General features: G+C 42.2%; 1 protein-coding gene across 1 annotated transcript in view; it reads left to right on the plus strand.

The window, feature by feature from the left end:
• Window positions 1–5,188, plus strand: part of TM4SF20 (transmembrane 4 L six family member 20) — a 40,420-nt gene extending 35,232 nt beyond the window's left edge. Inside the window, exon 4 of the mRNA XM_088466826.1 lies at window positions 4,804–5,188. Within this exon, the coding sequence (XP_088322952.1) occupies window positions 4,804–5,092 (289 nt within the window). The 3' untranslated portion in view covers window positions 5,093–5,188. The remainder of the gene's footprint in view (window positions 1–4,803) is intronic.
• The last annotated feature ends 10,703 nt before the right edge of the window (window positions 5,189–15,891 follow it).

A 15,891-nucleotide genomic window follows, 5' to 3' on the forward strand; every position in this document is an offset into this window, starting at 1 on the left:
CATAAATTGTTTACTAAACTTTGATTAGAATGTCTTTTTTGCATTTCAAGGGGTCCATTAGCAAGACCCTGCAGTAAAACTCATTATGTATCACTGCATATAGTTCTACCGCTGAAATTGACCATGCCCAGTCCAGGTGAAAACCTCGCTCCTCACTGATGGATACCTCCTGGTTAGTGACAGCCTGACGCTGCATGCACAGAGTGATTTTGGGGTCTATACTAAGCCTTTGATGGAGATGTAGTGAACGGAGATAAAGTCCCAAACAATTAGCTCCTAACTGCCATGTCAAAGGCTGTGTTTGAAAAATGACAGTTACGAGCTGGTTGGTTGGGACTTTATCTCCAACCAAGGCTTAGTAAATAGACCCCTAAACTTCTCCGGCTCCACTGCTTCCCATTGCCAGGTACCATCCTGAGATTGTTTTCGCTAAAATGAAACTTGGCTCAGGCCACCATCCTCATACAGAGAAATCATGGGAAGTTTAAACCGCAACTGAAAGGGCTTAGCTCAGCTTAGTAAATTGACACCTAAATGCTCATCTTCAATACATATTAGCTTATGAAGCCCAGTGTATAATACTTGAACTTGAATTTGAAAGTGTACTATGCATTTAGCTAGTTTTGAAAAATAGGGACAAACCTTTAAAACATGAGACTGGGCCTAAAATTTAAGATCAGTAAGAAACTAAATGGCCTTCTTAAATCACAATTATAACCCCGACTACTGTAGGATAGCTACACCTCCATTTAATTCATACTTAATAACTTTTCAGCTTTCCCATCCAGGAGAATGCTCAGAGGGAAGATGCAGGTGGTCATTGTGGGTAGTGGGATCTTTTGCGTCATTAGGTCCTGCCACCCAATGGCACAATACATCAAATTGAGGTAACAGAGGGGACATGGCCAAGATGACACCATGCCTATAAGGATAACGTGCATTAAAGTGTAATTACTCAATATAAACCTTCCTAATTAGCAGAACAGTGATGGTTTCTGGTCAGTGTTTCCCATAGGCTGTATCTTTTCTTTTGCCTCATCGGGAGAAGTTCCTATTCATACAGTCCTGTGTTGGTCTTTAACATTGATGAGCACAGAGGGCCTGACTCAGACCTGCTCGCAAGCGGGTCGATGGTGGCCCAGTGCGCACGCGCGGCACGTGCGCGAGCCCCGGAGCGAGCGCAAAAAGCACTCGCTCCGGGACTCATTACAAAAGAGGCGACTGTCGATGTTGATCGACAGCTCGCCCCATTTTGTAGGCGTGGACGCCCCCCGGTGGCTTCACAAATGGAGGTATTCCCATGCGAACGCCTGCCGTTTGTGGGCAGCCCCACTGACATCACCAGTGATGTCAGTGGGAGAGCTTCCGGCTCTATTTGAGCCAGAAGCTCTCTGGGGCTTGCGGCCACGAGGGTCTCGTCGCAAGCCCGATGGTCTTGAGGAGGCCGCTCCTAAAAAAAACAGCGCCCGCCCTGATTCAGAGTGAGCGCTCGCTTTTTGCGAGTGCCTCTGAATCAGCCCAGAGTGCAGATAGCAAAGAGTCTGTTGTGTTGACAACCGTGTTACATGCTGTGACTGCACTGTATGCGTATCCTCTTCAAGTCGTCATAAAGAGGGGACAACAAGATTTAAAACAATGTTGGGCGTGCTTTCTCCTGAATGGCTGGGATCCCTGGCATGGACTTTTAGGGGTATATTTACTAAAGTGACAGTTTTTAGAAATGGAGATGTTGCCTATAGCAACCAATCAGATTCTACTTAACATTTAACTAGCACCTTCTAGAAGATTTTAGCTAGAATCTGATTGGTTGTTATGGGCAACATCTCTTCTAAAAACTCGCACTTTAGTAAATAATATACCCCTTACAGTCTTGCTAGTTGGCAGCTAGCTGTAGGTTGGATAAAAATTCGATTTTAGCTAAAACTACTATTTAGTGAAGACATAACTTATACAATCTTACGGGTAGTATTATCTTCATTTATATAGCGCCACCAATTTACACAGCATTATACAGAGAATATTTAGCATACACATCAGTCCCTGCCCAATAATCTAAATGCCCTAATAGTGCACACATACACTCACACAGTGGCATCACTGGGATTGGTGACGGGATCGGTATGAATGACCCTTGGACCTATGTCCGAAGGTTCAAATCCTGACGCAGGAAGACTGGCAGCAGTGAAGATCCCGACAGGTAACTAGGTAAGTATAACTAGCCCTAACTTCCCCCCCTAGTGCCTAAACCTAAACCCCTCCCTCGTCCCCGCAGCCTAAAGCTAACCCTCCCGAGGGGGTCCCTAACCCCCCTTCCCCTAGCCTAACCCTAACCCTCCCGGGGGGGGTGCCTAGCCCTGTCCCCCCCCAGGAGCTCCTAACCTAACCCGCCCCCCGGGGCTGTGCGCGTGCGGCTTACCTTCGTTCGGTGTCGGACTCCCGGCGTAGGGATAATGATAGGCATCGTGATTTCGACGCCTATCATTAGTCCCCTGTCAGGATTGCACAGTCGGGAAGCAGGTGGTCGGCATTTCGACCGTCGGCTTCCTGACTGCATACCTTGGTGACACCCAGTGCACTTTACCCCACTTGTCAGCCCTCCTATGATCCTCTGCGCACGACGAAGGCAAGAGCGCAAGCAAAAGGGGCCTGGCATGTTGACAAAGCCTTGCCCCCTGATGCATGATGTTTCGGGGGCGTGGCGCCCCTGTTCTTGTCATACTGAAGGCTTGCCCAGCGCTCCAGGAACCACTGGGCAGCCCCCTGCCTTTCTCCCGGCACAGTGGATGAAACGCAAATGCACTCGTCATTCATCACCACTGCCAGCTGCTCAGTGACACCAAAATAGCAGAGCAGCTCACCTCTTGGATGGTGTCGCCCGGTAGTTATGTTTTTGGAGTGTGGCGAAAAACCCCATTCAAACACGGTGAGCGCATACAAACTCCACAGATAGGCAGCAATTCTAACCATGGTGCCACAGTGCTGTCCATTCAGCACGACTTAAAAATACAAAATAATGGGTGCTACACTGTAGTTACTGACTATAAAACACCACAGCTTCAGGAATCCACTTGCATATGCTAATATTACACAGGTACATTATTTAGAACAGTGTAGTTTGATTCCTGCAGTATTTAATGATATCTACCACAGTAACTACATGATACAGTACCTGTAATATAGAGTCTAGCACAGAGGTTCCAAACACGGCCCTCAAGGCTCCCCAACAGTTCAGGTTTTAGAGATCTCCATGGTTGAGCACAGGTGGTTAAATCAAATTGACTGAGATACTAATTAAGGCACCTGTGCTCAACCATGGATCTCTCTTAAGATGCCCATCAACTTGACGATTTTGACAGGCGATTGCTTGATAACGACGTAGTTATCGTTTAACCGTTTGCAAATCATCCGCAAATCGGGCACTTTAAAGTCGGAAACGACCAGCAATGCGCACACCTGCTGGTCGTTTCCGACCTCTATCATCGGGCAAACATGCTGGACAACCTGACGATATCGTCAGGTTCAGCATGTTGCCAAATGATTGATGAGCCTGCACTAAACGTCTGCTCGTTCAATGTAGGCTGATCACAGACGGAGAAATGACAGCACGATTAGCTCTCGTTTCTCCGTCGGCTAGTGGATGGACACCTTCAAACCTGAACTGTTGGGGAGACTCAAGGAACACGTTTGGGAACCTCTGCTCTAACATGTTAGATTAGTGATGTGTCTAAAGAGATCAACTTGATTGATGAGCTGACCTGATATGACACAATTATTGAAATTTACTCAAACACTATTTAGCATTACTTCATTGCTTTATATTCCTTTAATTAATATAAGGCCTGATTCAAAAATAGGACAAATCCCAAATGCAGTGATTGTGCGAAAATATGCAACCGCCACTTTCATACAAAGATGCGCCATTGGTTGCACGTCAGTCGCAACAATGATGTTCTGATGCAAGCCTATAGTCACTCAGTAAGTCGCCGGAGCCTTAAGGTGCCCACACACATAGCGATCTGCCCACGATCAGCCGATGTGTACGATTTCCCTTGAAACTCTCCCCGGCAGCTCAGCACACAATCTCCACACGATTTGGTGTCCACTCTTCGAACGATCTCTCCTGCAGTCAGACTTTTTACAGTGCATCGCCTCCTAGATTGTCAGATCTGCCCTACTGCACGGCAGATCTGAGGATGCGATGTGCGAACAGCGGGGACGCGCATCGCATCGTGATCGTGAGTGGGGACTCACGATTTCCTCACGATTTGGCCATATTTTACACGATCTGTCATTCCAATGTGTTGGAATCGGCCAGATTGTGTAAAATATCGCTATGTGTGTGGGCACCTTTAACCACTGCCTACGAATTTACAGGCACAGATATGCCCCCGAGATGCGTTTGAGTTTCTACCAGAACATTCCACCAGAAGATTTAACTCAAAATCTGTTGTGCATGAAAACCATGCCTGATACTACTGCTAAGTAGCTACAGGTCACTAATACAAATACCTTAGTGGGAGAATCATCAAGCCTTTCAAAGAGGGATAAGTGTTGCCCATAGCAACCAATCAGATCCATTTTTGGTTCTTTAGACTCACCTATTGGTATTACTTCAGTACAAGGATAAAATAGAAAACACAGCGTGAAGGAGAACTGGTTAGATTAATATAAACACAAATGAATATTATGCATGAACACATTAGAGAGAACATTTAGCCAGTAGATGAATATGTACATGACCGGTATAATTCCAATTCTTACCTTTTAGATACAACAATTAACAACTGTCCTTATTTTCTTTAGCAACTTCCAGAGCCTGAAGTTTGACCTAGAGTGGTTTTTAAATGAAACTTGCATGCCCACCTCAAGTGATGTCAACATTACGGGCCGGGGGATGATACAGGAGAGGTTACCGGATATCGAACTGGGCATTGAAATTAATGAGAGCACGCAGAAGATCATCCACATCACAGTGTTTGTGGCTTTAGCCATCATTGGGCTTTTAGAGGCTTTAGCCGCCATTAGTCAGATAGCGGCTGGTCTGTTCGGATTCCTGTGTGGAACCTCCAAATACGATGATGATTATGATTAATATTAAGATTATATCATCTATTAAATCAAAGAAATAAAATTTAATTTTCCCATTTATCAGCTAAAATGTAAAACTGTTCCAATACTGTATATTATGTCCCCTGTAAATACAGTACATTAAATACATTTCCCCAAAATGTATGTGTTAATATAGTGGTTATTTTCAATGGACCTCTCAATTTATGTTATGCAATGCATTTTTTTGTGTTATGTTCAGGTTTTATTTCTTTCAATAAAAATACATTTACATTTGTTTCCTATAATCTGTATAGTTAATGAATTTGTGACTTTGATATCCAAATCCTAAACCCTTCTGTGCTTGGTGATGAAACACTGCATGGCTACAATAGTGTGCCTGATTCAGCAGATTCCTGATGTTCGGGAATCCGCACAGGCGCCTGACCCATACTCCGTGCTTGCACGCAGACTGTCAGAGGTTGGCAGTGTGATGCCATTTGTGGGCTAGAGGGGGCAGCGATGGCCTCAGTTTCCTAAAACCAAGGCGCGTCGCCGCCATTGGGGGGGGAGAAAAGAGGCCTGGGTCTTCACCGGCTGACTGAGATTTCCGGGCCTCTTTCTGTCATCTGTGGCAGCCGGCTTGCGTGACCCCATGGGTCACTTAGCCAGCCGATGTTCTTGCAGATTATCCGATGCTGCATTGCGGCTGGATCTCCTTCCATCTGCCGCTCATACCCATTGCATCGGGTCTCTTCCTGAAGTGTGCTTCCCACCTTCTGCTAGTTCATCTATATTCGTACGGACTTCCAAGCCCTCTGGGGAGATCATTGTTTTTATCTACCTGATGGTATGAAGCTCCACGGAGCTCAATTCAATACACTCTGATATTTACTGTTTCTATTGAGCGCTTGGACATTTTCTATTATTAATATCATCTACAAGTGTTGACACGCTAATTATCCTTATTACAAACAGATTGGGTTCTTTCATGACTGTTTAAATCAGATCCACCTCTTTAAGTGTGCTTATTCATTCACACAATAGACAGTCATTTTTAAATAGATTTATTGATCATATGCATTTGTTCTTCATTTATATTATGACCGGTCATCTATGTTCTTTTGTTATGTATTAAATGTGTTTTACGCCACTTATTTAGTGCATGATTCATTCCATACTGCTCATAAATTTGGCAGATCATAGCGCAGAGATATTCTTTCGGTTTCTCTTGGTACACCTTTTCAGGTGATATTGTGCACCCACAGGCACATTTCTTCTTTGCTGCTGCAGACTTTATTCATGGATTAGTTTAATATTCTTTTTTATCTTAATAGCGCTGGGTTATAGATACATTCTTTTCTACTTGCAATTGGTCTTGTCATGTATAACTACAAGTTCCTATAGCACAGGCTACACTTGCTACTTCCAGGCATTCTTGCTGCATCTCTACCTGGCTAATGGAAAAGAGTAACTGAAAGCCAGTGTAGCCTGTGCTCTAGGGGACCTATGTTTATAGATCGGTCAGAAGATACTGTAGAGCTCCATGGTCACATCCAGGATAAATGCAAAAAAAGCTGTCCAAACGCATGTGGCTAATATGTGTGAGATCTATGACTTTATGGCTCCACTGCAGCCTGTTAACGTTCCATCTATTATAAGCAAAGTATAAACTAATTATTGAGCTGACATAGGTGCAGGTAATTTAGATAATTATCTCCACCAAACCTACTGGATATACACCTTTACAAAGAAATACATTTGAAGCCTACATTGGTAAAATAAAGACAATACAATGTTACTCTGAAACAGAACCTGTTAATGTAAATCTGCAATTCCTAATAGTTTTTAGTTAGCACATTAATTATCCCTTTGCAAATCCGCTCTATGAGGGAGAGTTAAGCTGGCCACACACTAGACCAACTTTCATCTAACTAGTTGGCTGGCTGGAATGAAAATCTGGTAACGTATGGGAGTAAATGATGATCAGCAATTTGCTCCTAAATGCCAGAAAACAGATGAAAATGGTCGTCAGACAAGTTTGTTAAATGTTTGATCTAAACAATTTGTTCAAACAACAGTTTTTGTCCATTTTCCAGTGTTTGGGAGCAAATTGCTGATTGTCATTTGCTTTCATACCTTACTAGATTTTCATTCCAACCAATCAACTAGTTGGATGTAAGTTGGTCTAGTGTGTGGCCAGCTTTTTACTGCAGCAGCCTCTCAGCATCCATCCACAGGAGAAGGTAACTCTCCATCCATGCAGAGGAAGAAGGGTGAATGGTTTTGTGACATGCTGACAAGAGGGGCGTTCCAAAGCCTTTCTGCAAGTCATTTAGCAAACTCTATATAAGATCAGCTTTAAAAAAAAAAAAAAAAACACTCAAACACCATGGATATTCTGTAACCAATAAACCAGAGTGATATCCTCCCCACCCTCCCCGAACAAAGAGTAATCACGATTGTTTATATTATGGAATTGCAGCTTTAAGAACAGGGTGCACTGGTATAAGGAGGAACTCTACAGGTAAGGAAGGGAATGTTTTCAGCTAACACTCTCAGTAAGGCTCCTTTACAAAAGTGCAAAAGAATAAACCAAAATGTGACTTAAAGAAATCTCTAGCTTACCTTTGCACTTATACACCTGACTGAATAAGAACTTGGATATGTAGCCAAGATGCTGGCTGGGTGGGTACCAGTTTGCACCTCTTGATGAGAGGAAGTGGGGGATCATGGACGTTCCTTGCTTAGGTATACTATGTCCTAGAGCACAGGTTCTCAAACTCATATCCGTGCTCAAGCATGGATATCCTTAAAACCAAGATTGTAATGGCGGAGTTAGGGAACCTCTGATTTATGACTAAATGAAGCAAAACTGAGCAGTAAAAAAAATCTATAACGGGGCGTGGCCTCCAGTAGCTAGGAGAAGGGAGCGTTTGTCCGGCTCTCCCGCTTATATCCTTTTAATTATCCTGCTATTACTGGTTTGTTCCTCCCCAAGCTGATAACTACTGTGGGGTATCTTCTCCTGCATATCGGGGGCTCGGAGGTGGAAGCCTGCTGGGTGCCTCTCGTGATATATTCCCGGTGTTCTCTGCTGCCTCCGGGTCCTATCTTTGCGGTATGTAGCGTCCCTGTCTCCAGCTCCAGAGGCTGTATTGCATGCTGTATATTTACCTGAAGACGTTATCCTGCTTCCTGGCTGCACCCTTTGAGATCCTGTTGCCGACTCCTGCCGTTCGCCTCCTCTTCGGGTTGGATCCTGTCCATCTGCTGCAGCATTTACGGAGTCCTGCTCATGGACTGCCGCCATTTTGTTGTTGAAGTTCTCCTCAGCTGCTGTACGGATCCTCCTGCTGATTTGGTACTCCTTGTGCGGTGAAGTAGACTCATCCTGTTTGCTTGTCATCACTGGTGCTTTGGCTGTCCTGCTCCATCTCCTGATACAGCGGTCATCTTGTCTGGTGCCTCTTCTCTACAACTGCTGCCTGCTATCTCCTATTCGTCTGTGGGTGAGCTCTGGTGGTGTGCTAGCCGCCACCATCTTGCTGCTGGTCACCTTCTGGCTTGATATTTTACTATCCCTGTTGTGCTGGACATCTGACACTCTGAAGTTTGGTAGTTTTTATGCTATACTCCATACATTGCACCTGTAATCCTGTTAATATTCTTGCTGGGAAATAGTAACGATGGCTGACTCTCTGTTACAACTCCTCCAGGCTATTAATGCCTCTACTCAGAGGCTTCTGATTAAGCTTGGTGGCTTAATGGCTGTATCCCAGTGTTCTGTATCAGCTGTATCCACGGCTTCTATGATGGAGCAATCTCTGGATTTATCCTGCTCACTGGCGGTCCCCACTTCTGAACTTAATGCCTTTTCAGCACCTGGGTGCCAAAACTCTGTTGCGACTCCTTCAAAGATCAGTCCAATCGGGTTGAAGCTACAGGATTCATGCAAGAATGTTTTGTTCTATTCTATGTGTACTTGGATGGTTGGGAGTCTTCAGGATTTTTTGTTTATGTTTTATGTGTATTTTTCTTTATTTTCTTGGGGAGTCGGGGATGGGACTGTTCGTACATTCTTGCAGGTGGCTGAGGCCTGGCCGGACTAATAATAATAATATTTATTTTTTAATCTTTCGTTTTATATTAATGTTTGGTCATTTTCTCTAACTAATTGCTTGTGGGAGAGCTAGTTTAACCAAGCTGAGGGTCATTAGTATATTGCATCTGTTGGTTATATTTTGTTTGCTATCCTTTAACAGGGAGGGAGGTTTATGGTAATTTAGTGTGTAGTTAGCGGTGGGGTGGGGGTTCGGGAATCCAAGTATGCCTGGGTTGGGGTTATGTTATACAGGGTGAGGGGTTATCGGGTGGTTTGGGTTAGGGAGGGGGTTTGGTTTGTATTTTAATTATTATATCGATTTTATGGCGGATATAGTTTTATTTGTATTTTTTTGTTTTTATATCCTGTTTTGTGATAATGTTCTGATGAGTATATAATGTGCAAATATGCGACCAGTTCTCCATCAGTCATATGTTCTGCAGACCCAGATGGCGCCTTTGGGGTGCACTAGGATATCCGTAGTATTTTGGAATTAGTTGTATATTTTCTATTTTTTTTGTGCAATCTGCTTTTATTAAAGGTTCCAAAAAGAAAATGTACAGACATACAGAATCACGAAAAATTAGTACATCCATTTCAAAATGTATGCAAATTGGAAACCAGTATAAAAATTATATTTACAAAACAATAACTACATTTAATACCAAAAACAAGAATAGAGAGAAAATTGCAGAAGGAGTATCATATGGGGGGGTTAGGGGAGGGTCATCTTATATTAAAAGAGTAATTCTATCCAAAAATAAGGAAGCCAAGACATATTACGGGATAGAAACGGTTGGAGACATATAGTTTTTATATTCTGCTGAGGATTTATACTCTAACCATAGAAGCCAAGTACTAGTGAAAGAGGAAGGCCTATTAATGGAGAGGGGTAAAAGATCCTCCATTTACAGATAATAATCAAGTCTCTGGAACCAATCTTTACGGGTGGGTCCAAAAAGTTGGGATGACAGCCCTTTCTGCATTACTTAAATGGCACAGCAAGGACTTCTTATAGCATCCCAGTTAGGCATGTGAATTGTTCAGAAGCCAGAATGCCGCATCATTAGAGACAGGGACACCTAAAATTTGTTGTGAGATGGAGATAACCTCTGACCAGAAATTCGATAACTAAGGGCAATCCCAGCAAATGTGTAGCAGTGATAGTGATCCTGGGTCTTTGAGGCATCTCCAGCAAGAGTTGGATTTCATTGGGAACATGGCATGGAGTAGAGTAGGATGTCTATACCATCTCATTAAAATCGCATATTGAGTTTCCTTGATAGTCACGCAAACTGAACTACAGTGAGTTTTGAGATAAAGTTTGCCACTCTTGCTCTGTGAGGGAGATCCCCAAATCAAATTCCCATTTTTTAGCCCAAGGAGGAATGGAAGAGGTAGGGTTGGTTAGGAGTATCTGGTAAATGGCAGAAATTGTGTGGGAGGGAGCAGTTGGTGAGATACAAAGTTATTCAAATGAAGTGAGATCTGTATTAGAAATTTTCAGTCTATCCGCGGAAGTCAGAAAGTGGCGAACCTGTAGATACTTCCAGAAGTCAGAGTGTGGAATCGACCCCCTGTCTGTAGTTCAGTAAATGCTTTAATACCTGATGTAGTCGCCAGTAGGCCAGTCCCAAAAAGGCCTTCTCGTGCCCAGTTAGGAAAGTGAGTGAGATTAATACCCGGAAGGAAATCAGGGTTAGCTAGAAATGAAGTAAGAGGGCCAAAGCGTGAAGAAATGTGAGGTAAGTTTCTTAAAGATTTCCAAATAGAAAGAGAGGGAGAGATTGTTGGATGAGGAATGTCTAATTTAGGAATAGAAGGAAGCCAAGGTGTAATTTCAGGGTGGAGTTCCATAAAGCACCCTTCAAGAGCAACCCATTGCTTAACCTCTCTCTATATCTGGTCCATTCAAGGAGTCGATTAAGATGAATAATGTGGTAGTATGATTTGATATCTGGAAGTTGGAGACCGCCCAATTGTTTTTGTCATACTAAGATATCCCGTTTAATCCAAGGTTTCTTCCTGGACCAGATAAATTGCTGGATTAAGACATTTAGTGAACGAAACCACGAATCTGGAATCTGAATGGTGAGACACTGAAAGAGGTAAAGCAACTTGGGAAGCGTATTCAATGGGAATAGTCTGTTCGAATGGAGGAGAGGAGGGGGAGAAGTTGGTGGCAAAAAGTTGCGATATGTTTTTAGTGATTTTAACCCCTAGATAGGTGATATGGGAGGGATGAGAAGGGAAAGGGAACGTGGACTGTAGACCTAAGACTACGGAGGTGTGAGCGGACAAATTTAAAGCCCAGGATTTTGAAAAATTAATCTTGAAATTGGACAACTGTCCAAAACGTTCAATTTCAAGCATCAAGTGAGGCAAAGACGTCACCGGATTTGAAACAATAGCTAGTAGGTCATTCGCGAATAGGGCCAGCTTGTGTTTCTGGTCACCTGCTAAAATCCCAGAAATATGAGGGTTAGCTCAAATAGATCTTGCTAATGCCTCCATGCAAAGGATGAAAATCAATGGTGACAAAGGGCAACCTTTTCATGTGCCATTATGTATGGAAAAAGAACCAGATAATTCACCATTGACTCTCACCCTCACCAAAGGACAGGAATAAAGGGTCAAGATCCTATGAGGGGCTAGAGGACCCTATTCTGACCCTCATTACACGTAAGCTGTGTGTAACTATTCAGAAGGCTAAACCAAGTTCATCTATTTATCCACATACAATGAGTTTTCTGGAATTTTGTACATTTATTAAAATAGACAGGAATGATTGTCCATATAATACAACTGTGGTTCTGCAGAGTAGGTCACTGTACTTGTGATAACAAAATAAGGGAATAAATTTTACATGAGTGTGTGCATAAGTGGTAAGCAGATATTAGCCTTGTGGGGTTCAAAAGACTTACGCAGCCTGTCAGCATGTTAAACACAGATACTGCAGTGCTAAAATGGAGGATTCAACCCTTTGACCTGTCACATGGTAAAAGGTAGCCAGAAATAGGCAAACTAATGCAGATCTGCACAGAGCAGAGTAGACTTAACTAATAGAGTGTAAAACATAAGCTTGTCACATAAATCACTGACTCAAGACTACAGTATATGAAACAATATTAGAAATGCTGTGGTTACAGTACAGACCCAGCCCCATGTGGACAAGCACAGACCTAATAAAAGACTAATTGATTCTATCAAACACTTTTTCTGCGTCGGTGGAAAGTAAGATAATTGGAGGATTTGACTGAGAAGTAGCAAAATGTACCAAGTTAAGGACTTTTGTGGTATTATCACGTGCCTCACGACCCTTGACACATCCAACTTGGTCATTGTGGATCAGCTGAGGGATAAGGGGATTTAACCCGTTGGCTATTAATTTGGCATATAATTTAAGGTCCACATTCAATAACGAGTTGGGTCTGTAGCTCAGGCACAGGGAGGGGTCTTTACCTGCTTTGGGAATGACTGAGACGTGTGCCGCCAGGAACTGCTAGAGAATTGAGATTCTACTGAGACATTGTTGAAAGCATTTAACATCATAGGAGCTAGTTTGTCTTGAAAAATGTTGTAATAGCCTATGGTTAGGTTGGTCAGGTCCCAGGCTTTTACCTGCAGAAGAAGCTGTAGCTAGCTCTAATTCCCGCATGGAAAATGGGTTTTCCAAAGCAAGTTTATCTGAAAAGGAGATAGTAGGGAAGGAAATAGAAGAGCGTTAGTCTAGGACACTTTGTGAAGTAAGGGGATTAGACAAGACAGGATTAGGGTCAAGGAGGTTATAAAGGGTAGAGTAATACTGTTGGAAGCAAAATGCAAGTTTTGAGGTCTTAACATGGGATGTCCCCTTATTATCGCTGTGCTCTCAGTGCTCTAGCCAAAAGTCTCCCCAGCTTGTTCCCCCATTGGTAAAAGTGACTTCTACATTTTTTTTTAAAGACGATTGGATATTGTTCGAAAGTAATTTACTAAGAGCATTGCGAGTTTCCACAAGCTTGTGATAGTCATATTTGGACATGGTCAGCTTATGAGATGCCTCTAATGACTTAATCTGTTGCAGATTTTTGTTTTTTTTAACATATGAGCCCAACTGAATAAGCTTGTCCCGGATGACGCATTTGTGCGCCTCCCAAACTGAAATTGGAGAAATAGAGTCGGATAGAGCAGTATCAGACTCTATTTCTCCAATCAAGTTCAGTTTTACAGTATGCGTCTTGTAGAAGAGTCTGATTATGTCACTACGTCAATTGCTTAGAGGAAAAATGTGGGAGAATCAAAGTCAGGGAGACCGAAGAGTGGTCCGACCAGGTTATTGGTCCAATGTCAGCCTCAGCGAGCAAGTGGAGATGTCTATGGCTGAGAAATAGATAGTCTAAGTGAGACTAAGTGTTGTGAGGATGAGCGTAAAAGGAATAGTCGCGGCCCGATGGATATAATATCCACCAGGAGTCAGCTAACTGGTAATTGTGGAAAACTGTCTTTACTTGCTTGTATTTCTTCGGAGTATATCTAGGTGCACTATTAGATGTGTCTAGTGAGGGATCAAATGTCCAGTTGAGATCTCCACCCAAAAGTAAGGGGTCAAGCAATTCCAAGGCAGATCGAAGAAAGTGATATTGGTCTTGGTTGGGGATATATATATATTGATGAATGTGAAGACCTGATTATATTTGTGGCATATATAGTAGATTTCTGCACAGGCAGAAAAAAGAAATTCCTTAGTAGGGGCACTCTTTTGGTATGTCTAATTCACAAAAAAGTTTGAGCAGCACGTTGTGAGCAAGTCGGCAGGCGAAACGCATGTCAACCGACCTCTCAGCTGTCCAGTTATCTAACCCTCCCCGACTCCACGCTCTAACTGCATCATTGCACTAAGACTATACCAGCAGGAGCAGCCCAGCGGGCTGATCACAGCCAGAGACAGATTACCGCAATGTTGAGGGACAAGCATTGGGGGGCAGAGGGCAGTCCATCCTGCTCACTCAGTACACACAGTATCCGCAGACAGTTCATTTTTAAGGTATTATCTATTACTTCTTTCTGATGGTGGTGTGACTGATTTTGGTGCATTTGGCCCCTGCAATGCAATAAGTGCAACAGAGACCATCTAACACCAAGGGCGAATTTGATCCCTACAATGTCGTTAACATCAGGGTTCACCAAACACCCAATTTCTGATCTTTAACACACCACCACAGTACTTTATCTTCTAACGAGACACCAATCTCCCTGCTCTCTCATCTCCTGTCCTATACGTTGTATGACGGGCGAAAGTAGAAGCGGGGGGCACTTATGTGCCTTACTTTACTTACTGTTCATTTAATTATAATTTTGACCTGCCTGTGTAAAAGGAACTATTGTCAGTCTATTCACATCTGTGTCCATGAAACTAAACTAGCAATCTGCATAGGGTTAAATTAATTGCATCAACACTATTCAATTGCTGATGAAAGATTGTGTACCAAATATAACAATTAAGTGATGTATCATTGTTAAAACAATGTTTCTTCTTCCTCTGAAATAAGGAATGATTTCTGTTGATATAGAAGTGTGTATATTTTTTCCACAAACAATTTTCTTAGCATTGGATATATTGGGAGATAATGCTAATGTTCAAACTATGTGACAGACTGGAGTATTATGACTAGCATGACCCAGATATTGTACTTGTGCCCCACGAACAATTAATATTTGAAATATATGCGGCTTTTGATGAATGACATTTTTGTACAGGATGCATTTAGATTAAAAGGTACTACTTTACTCTTATTAATACTAATCATTTTCAATTCATACGTACAAAGTCATTTATTTTGTGCTGGTGCACAATATATGTAACTTGCTATCAGAATTGTTTCTTCACAGACGTACTGACCCTTTTACTGTATGTATACTAATATACTGTGTGGTCTAAGGTGTATTAGGATATTGAGAAAGATGTTTAATTTTTGAAGATTAATTATTCATTCGTGTTCACATGTTTTTCTGACACGTATATAATTACTTATAATTAATTTAATTTTCTTCATAAAATATTTTTCTTTGCATATTTTTCGCCTTTTAATATAGGAGGTATTGTGTATCTCCACAATACACTTGATACTGATCGTTTTACAAGGGTATACATTAAAAGTAAAATTTTAATAGAGATAATCATATCACATCATTTTTTTTGTGAATTACACATACCAAAAGAGTGCCCCACTAAGGAATTTCTTTTTTCTGCCTGTGCAGAAATCTACTATATTTGACTATCACTTTCTATTTCGGGGAGCACCACCAACATTAATACATGATACAGGATAATATCCTAAATTTTTTCATAAATAGTTGGTTTAAACAGATATTTACATCACATCATCTTTTTTTCATATCCTGTGCAAGAGTCCTTACAACATACCGGTTTTCCCTAGCATACTAGATATATATACGTGGCATGTAAGCAAGAGGAGTCTGCCTGGTATCAATCTATGCATGGTTACATCAGAGACGGGGAGTTTTCGTGAGAAAAGGATTGCAAACCTTTAAATTTCCTATCGGGATTATTATTATAGAAGGCAGTAAGATAGTGTCTATCATACAAAGACTGGGAACATGTGGATATTTTAAAATGCGTTTCCAGAACCACTGCTACATTTACCCGGTTGGCCCTGTCGAAGCTGGATTATTGGCTGAGACAAGATCAGTTTAAAATTGGATCGCAGCAACGCCATCTTCCGACTGGCCACAAGACG

The sequence above is a fragment of the Taudactylus pleione genome, unplaced genomic scaffold (assembly GCF_031769625.1).
Source record: "Taudactylus pleione unplaced genomic scaffold, aTauple2 ptg000066l, whole genome shotgun sequence".
Taxonomy (NCBI): domain Eukaryota; kingdom Metazoa; phylum Chordata; class Amphibia; order Anura; family Myobatrachidae; genus Taudactylus; species Taudactylus pleione.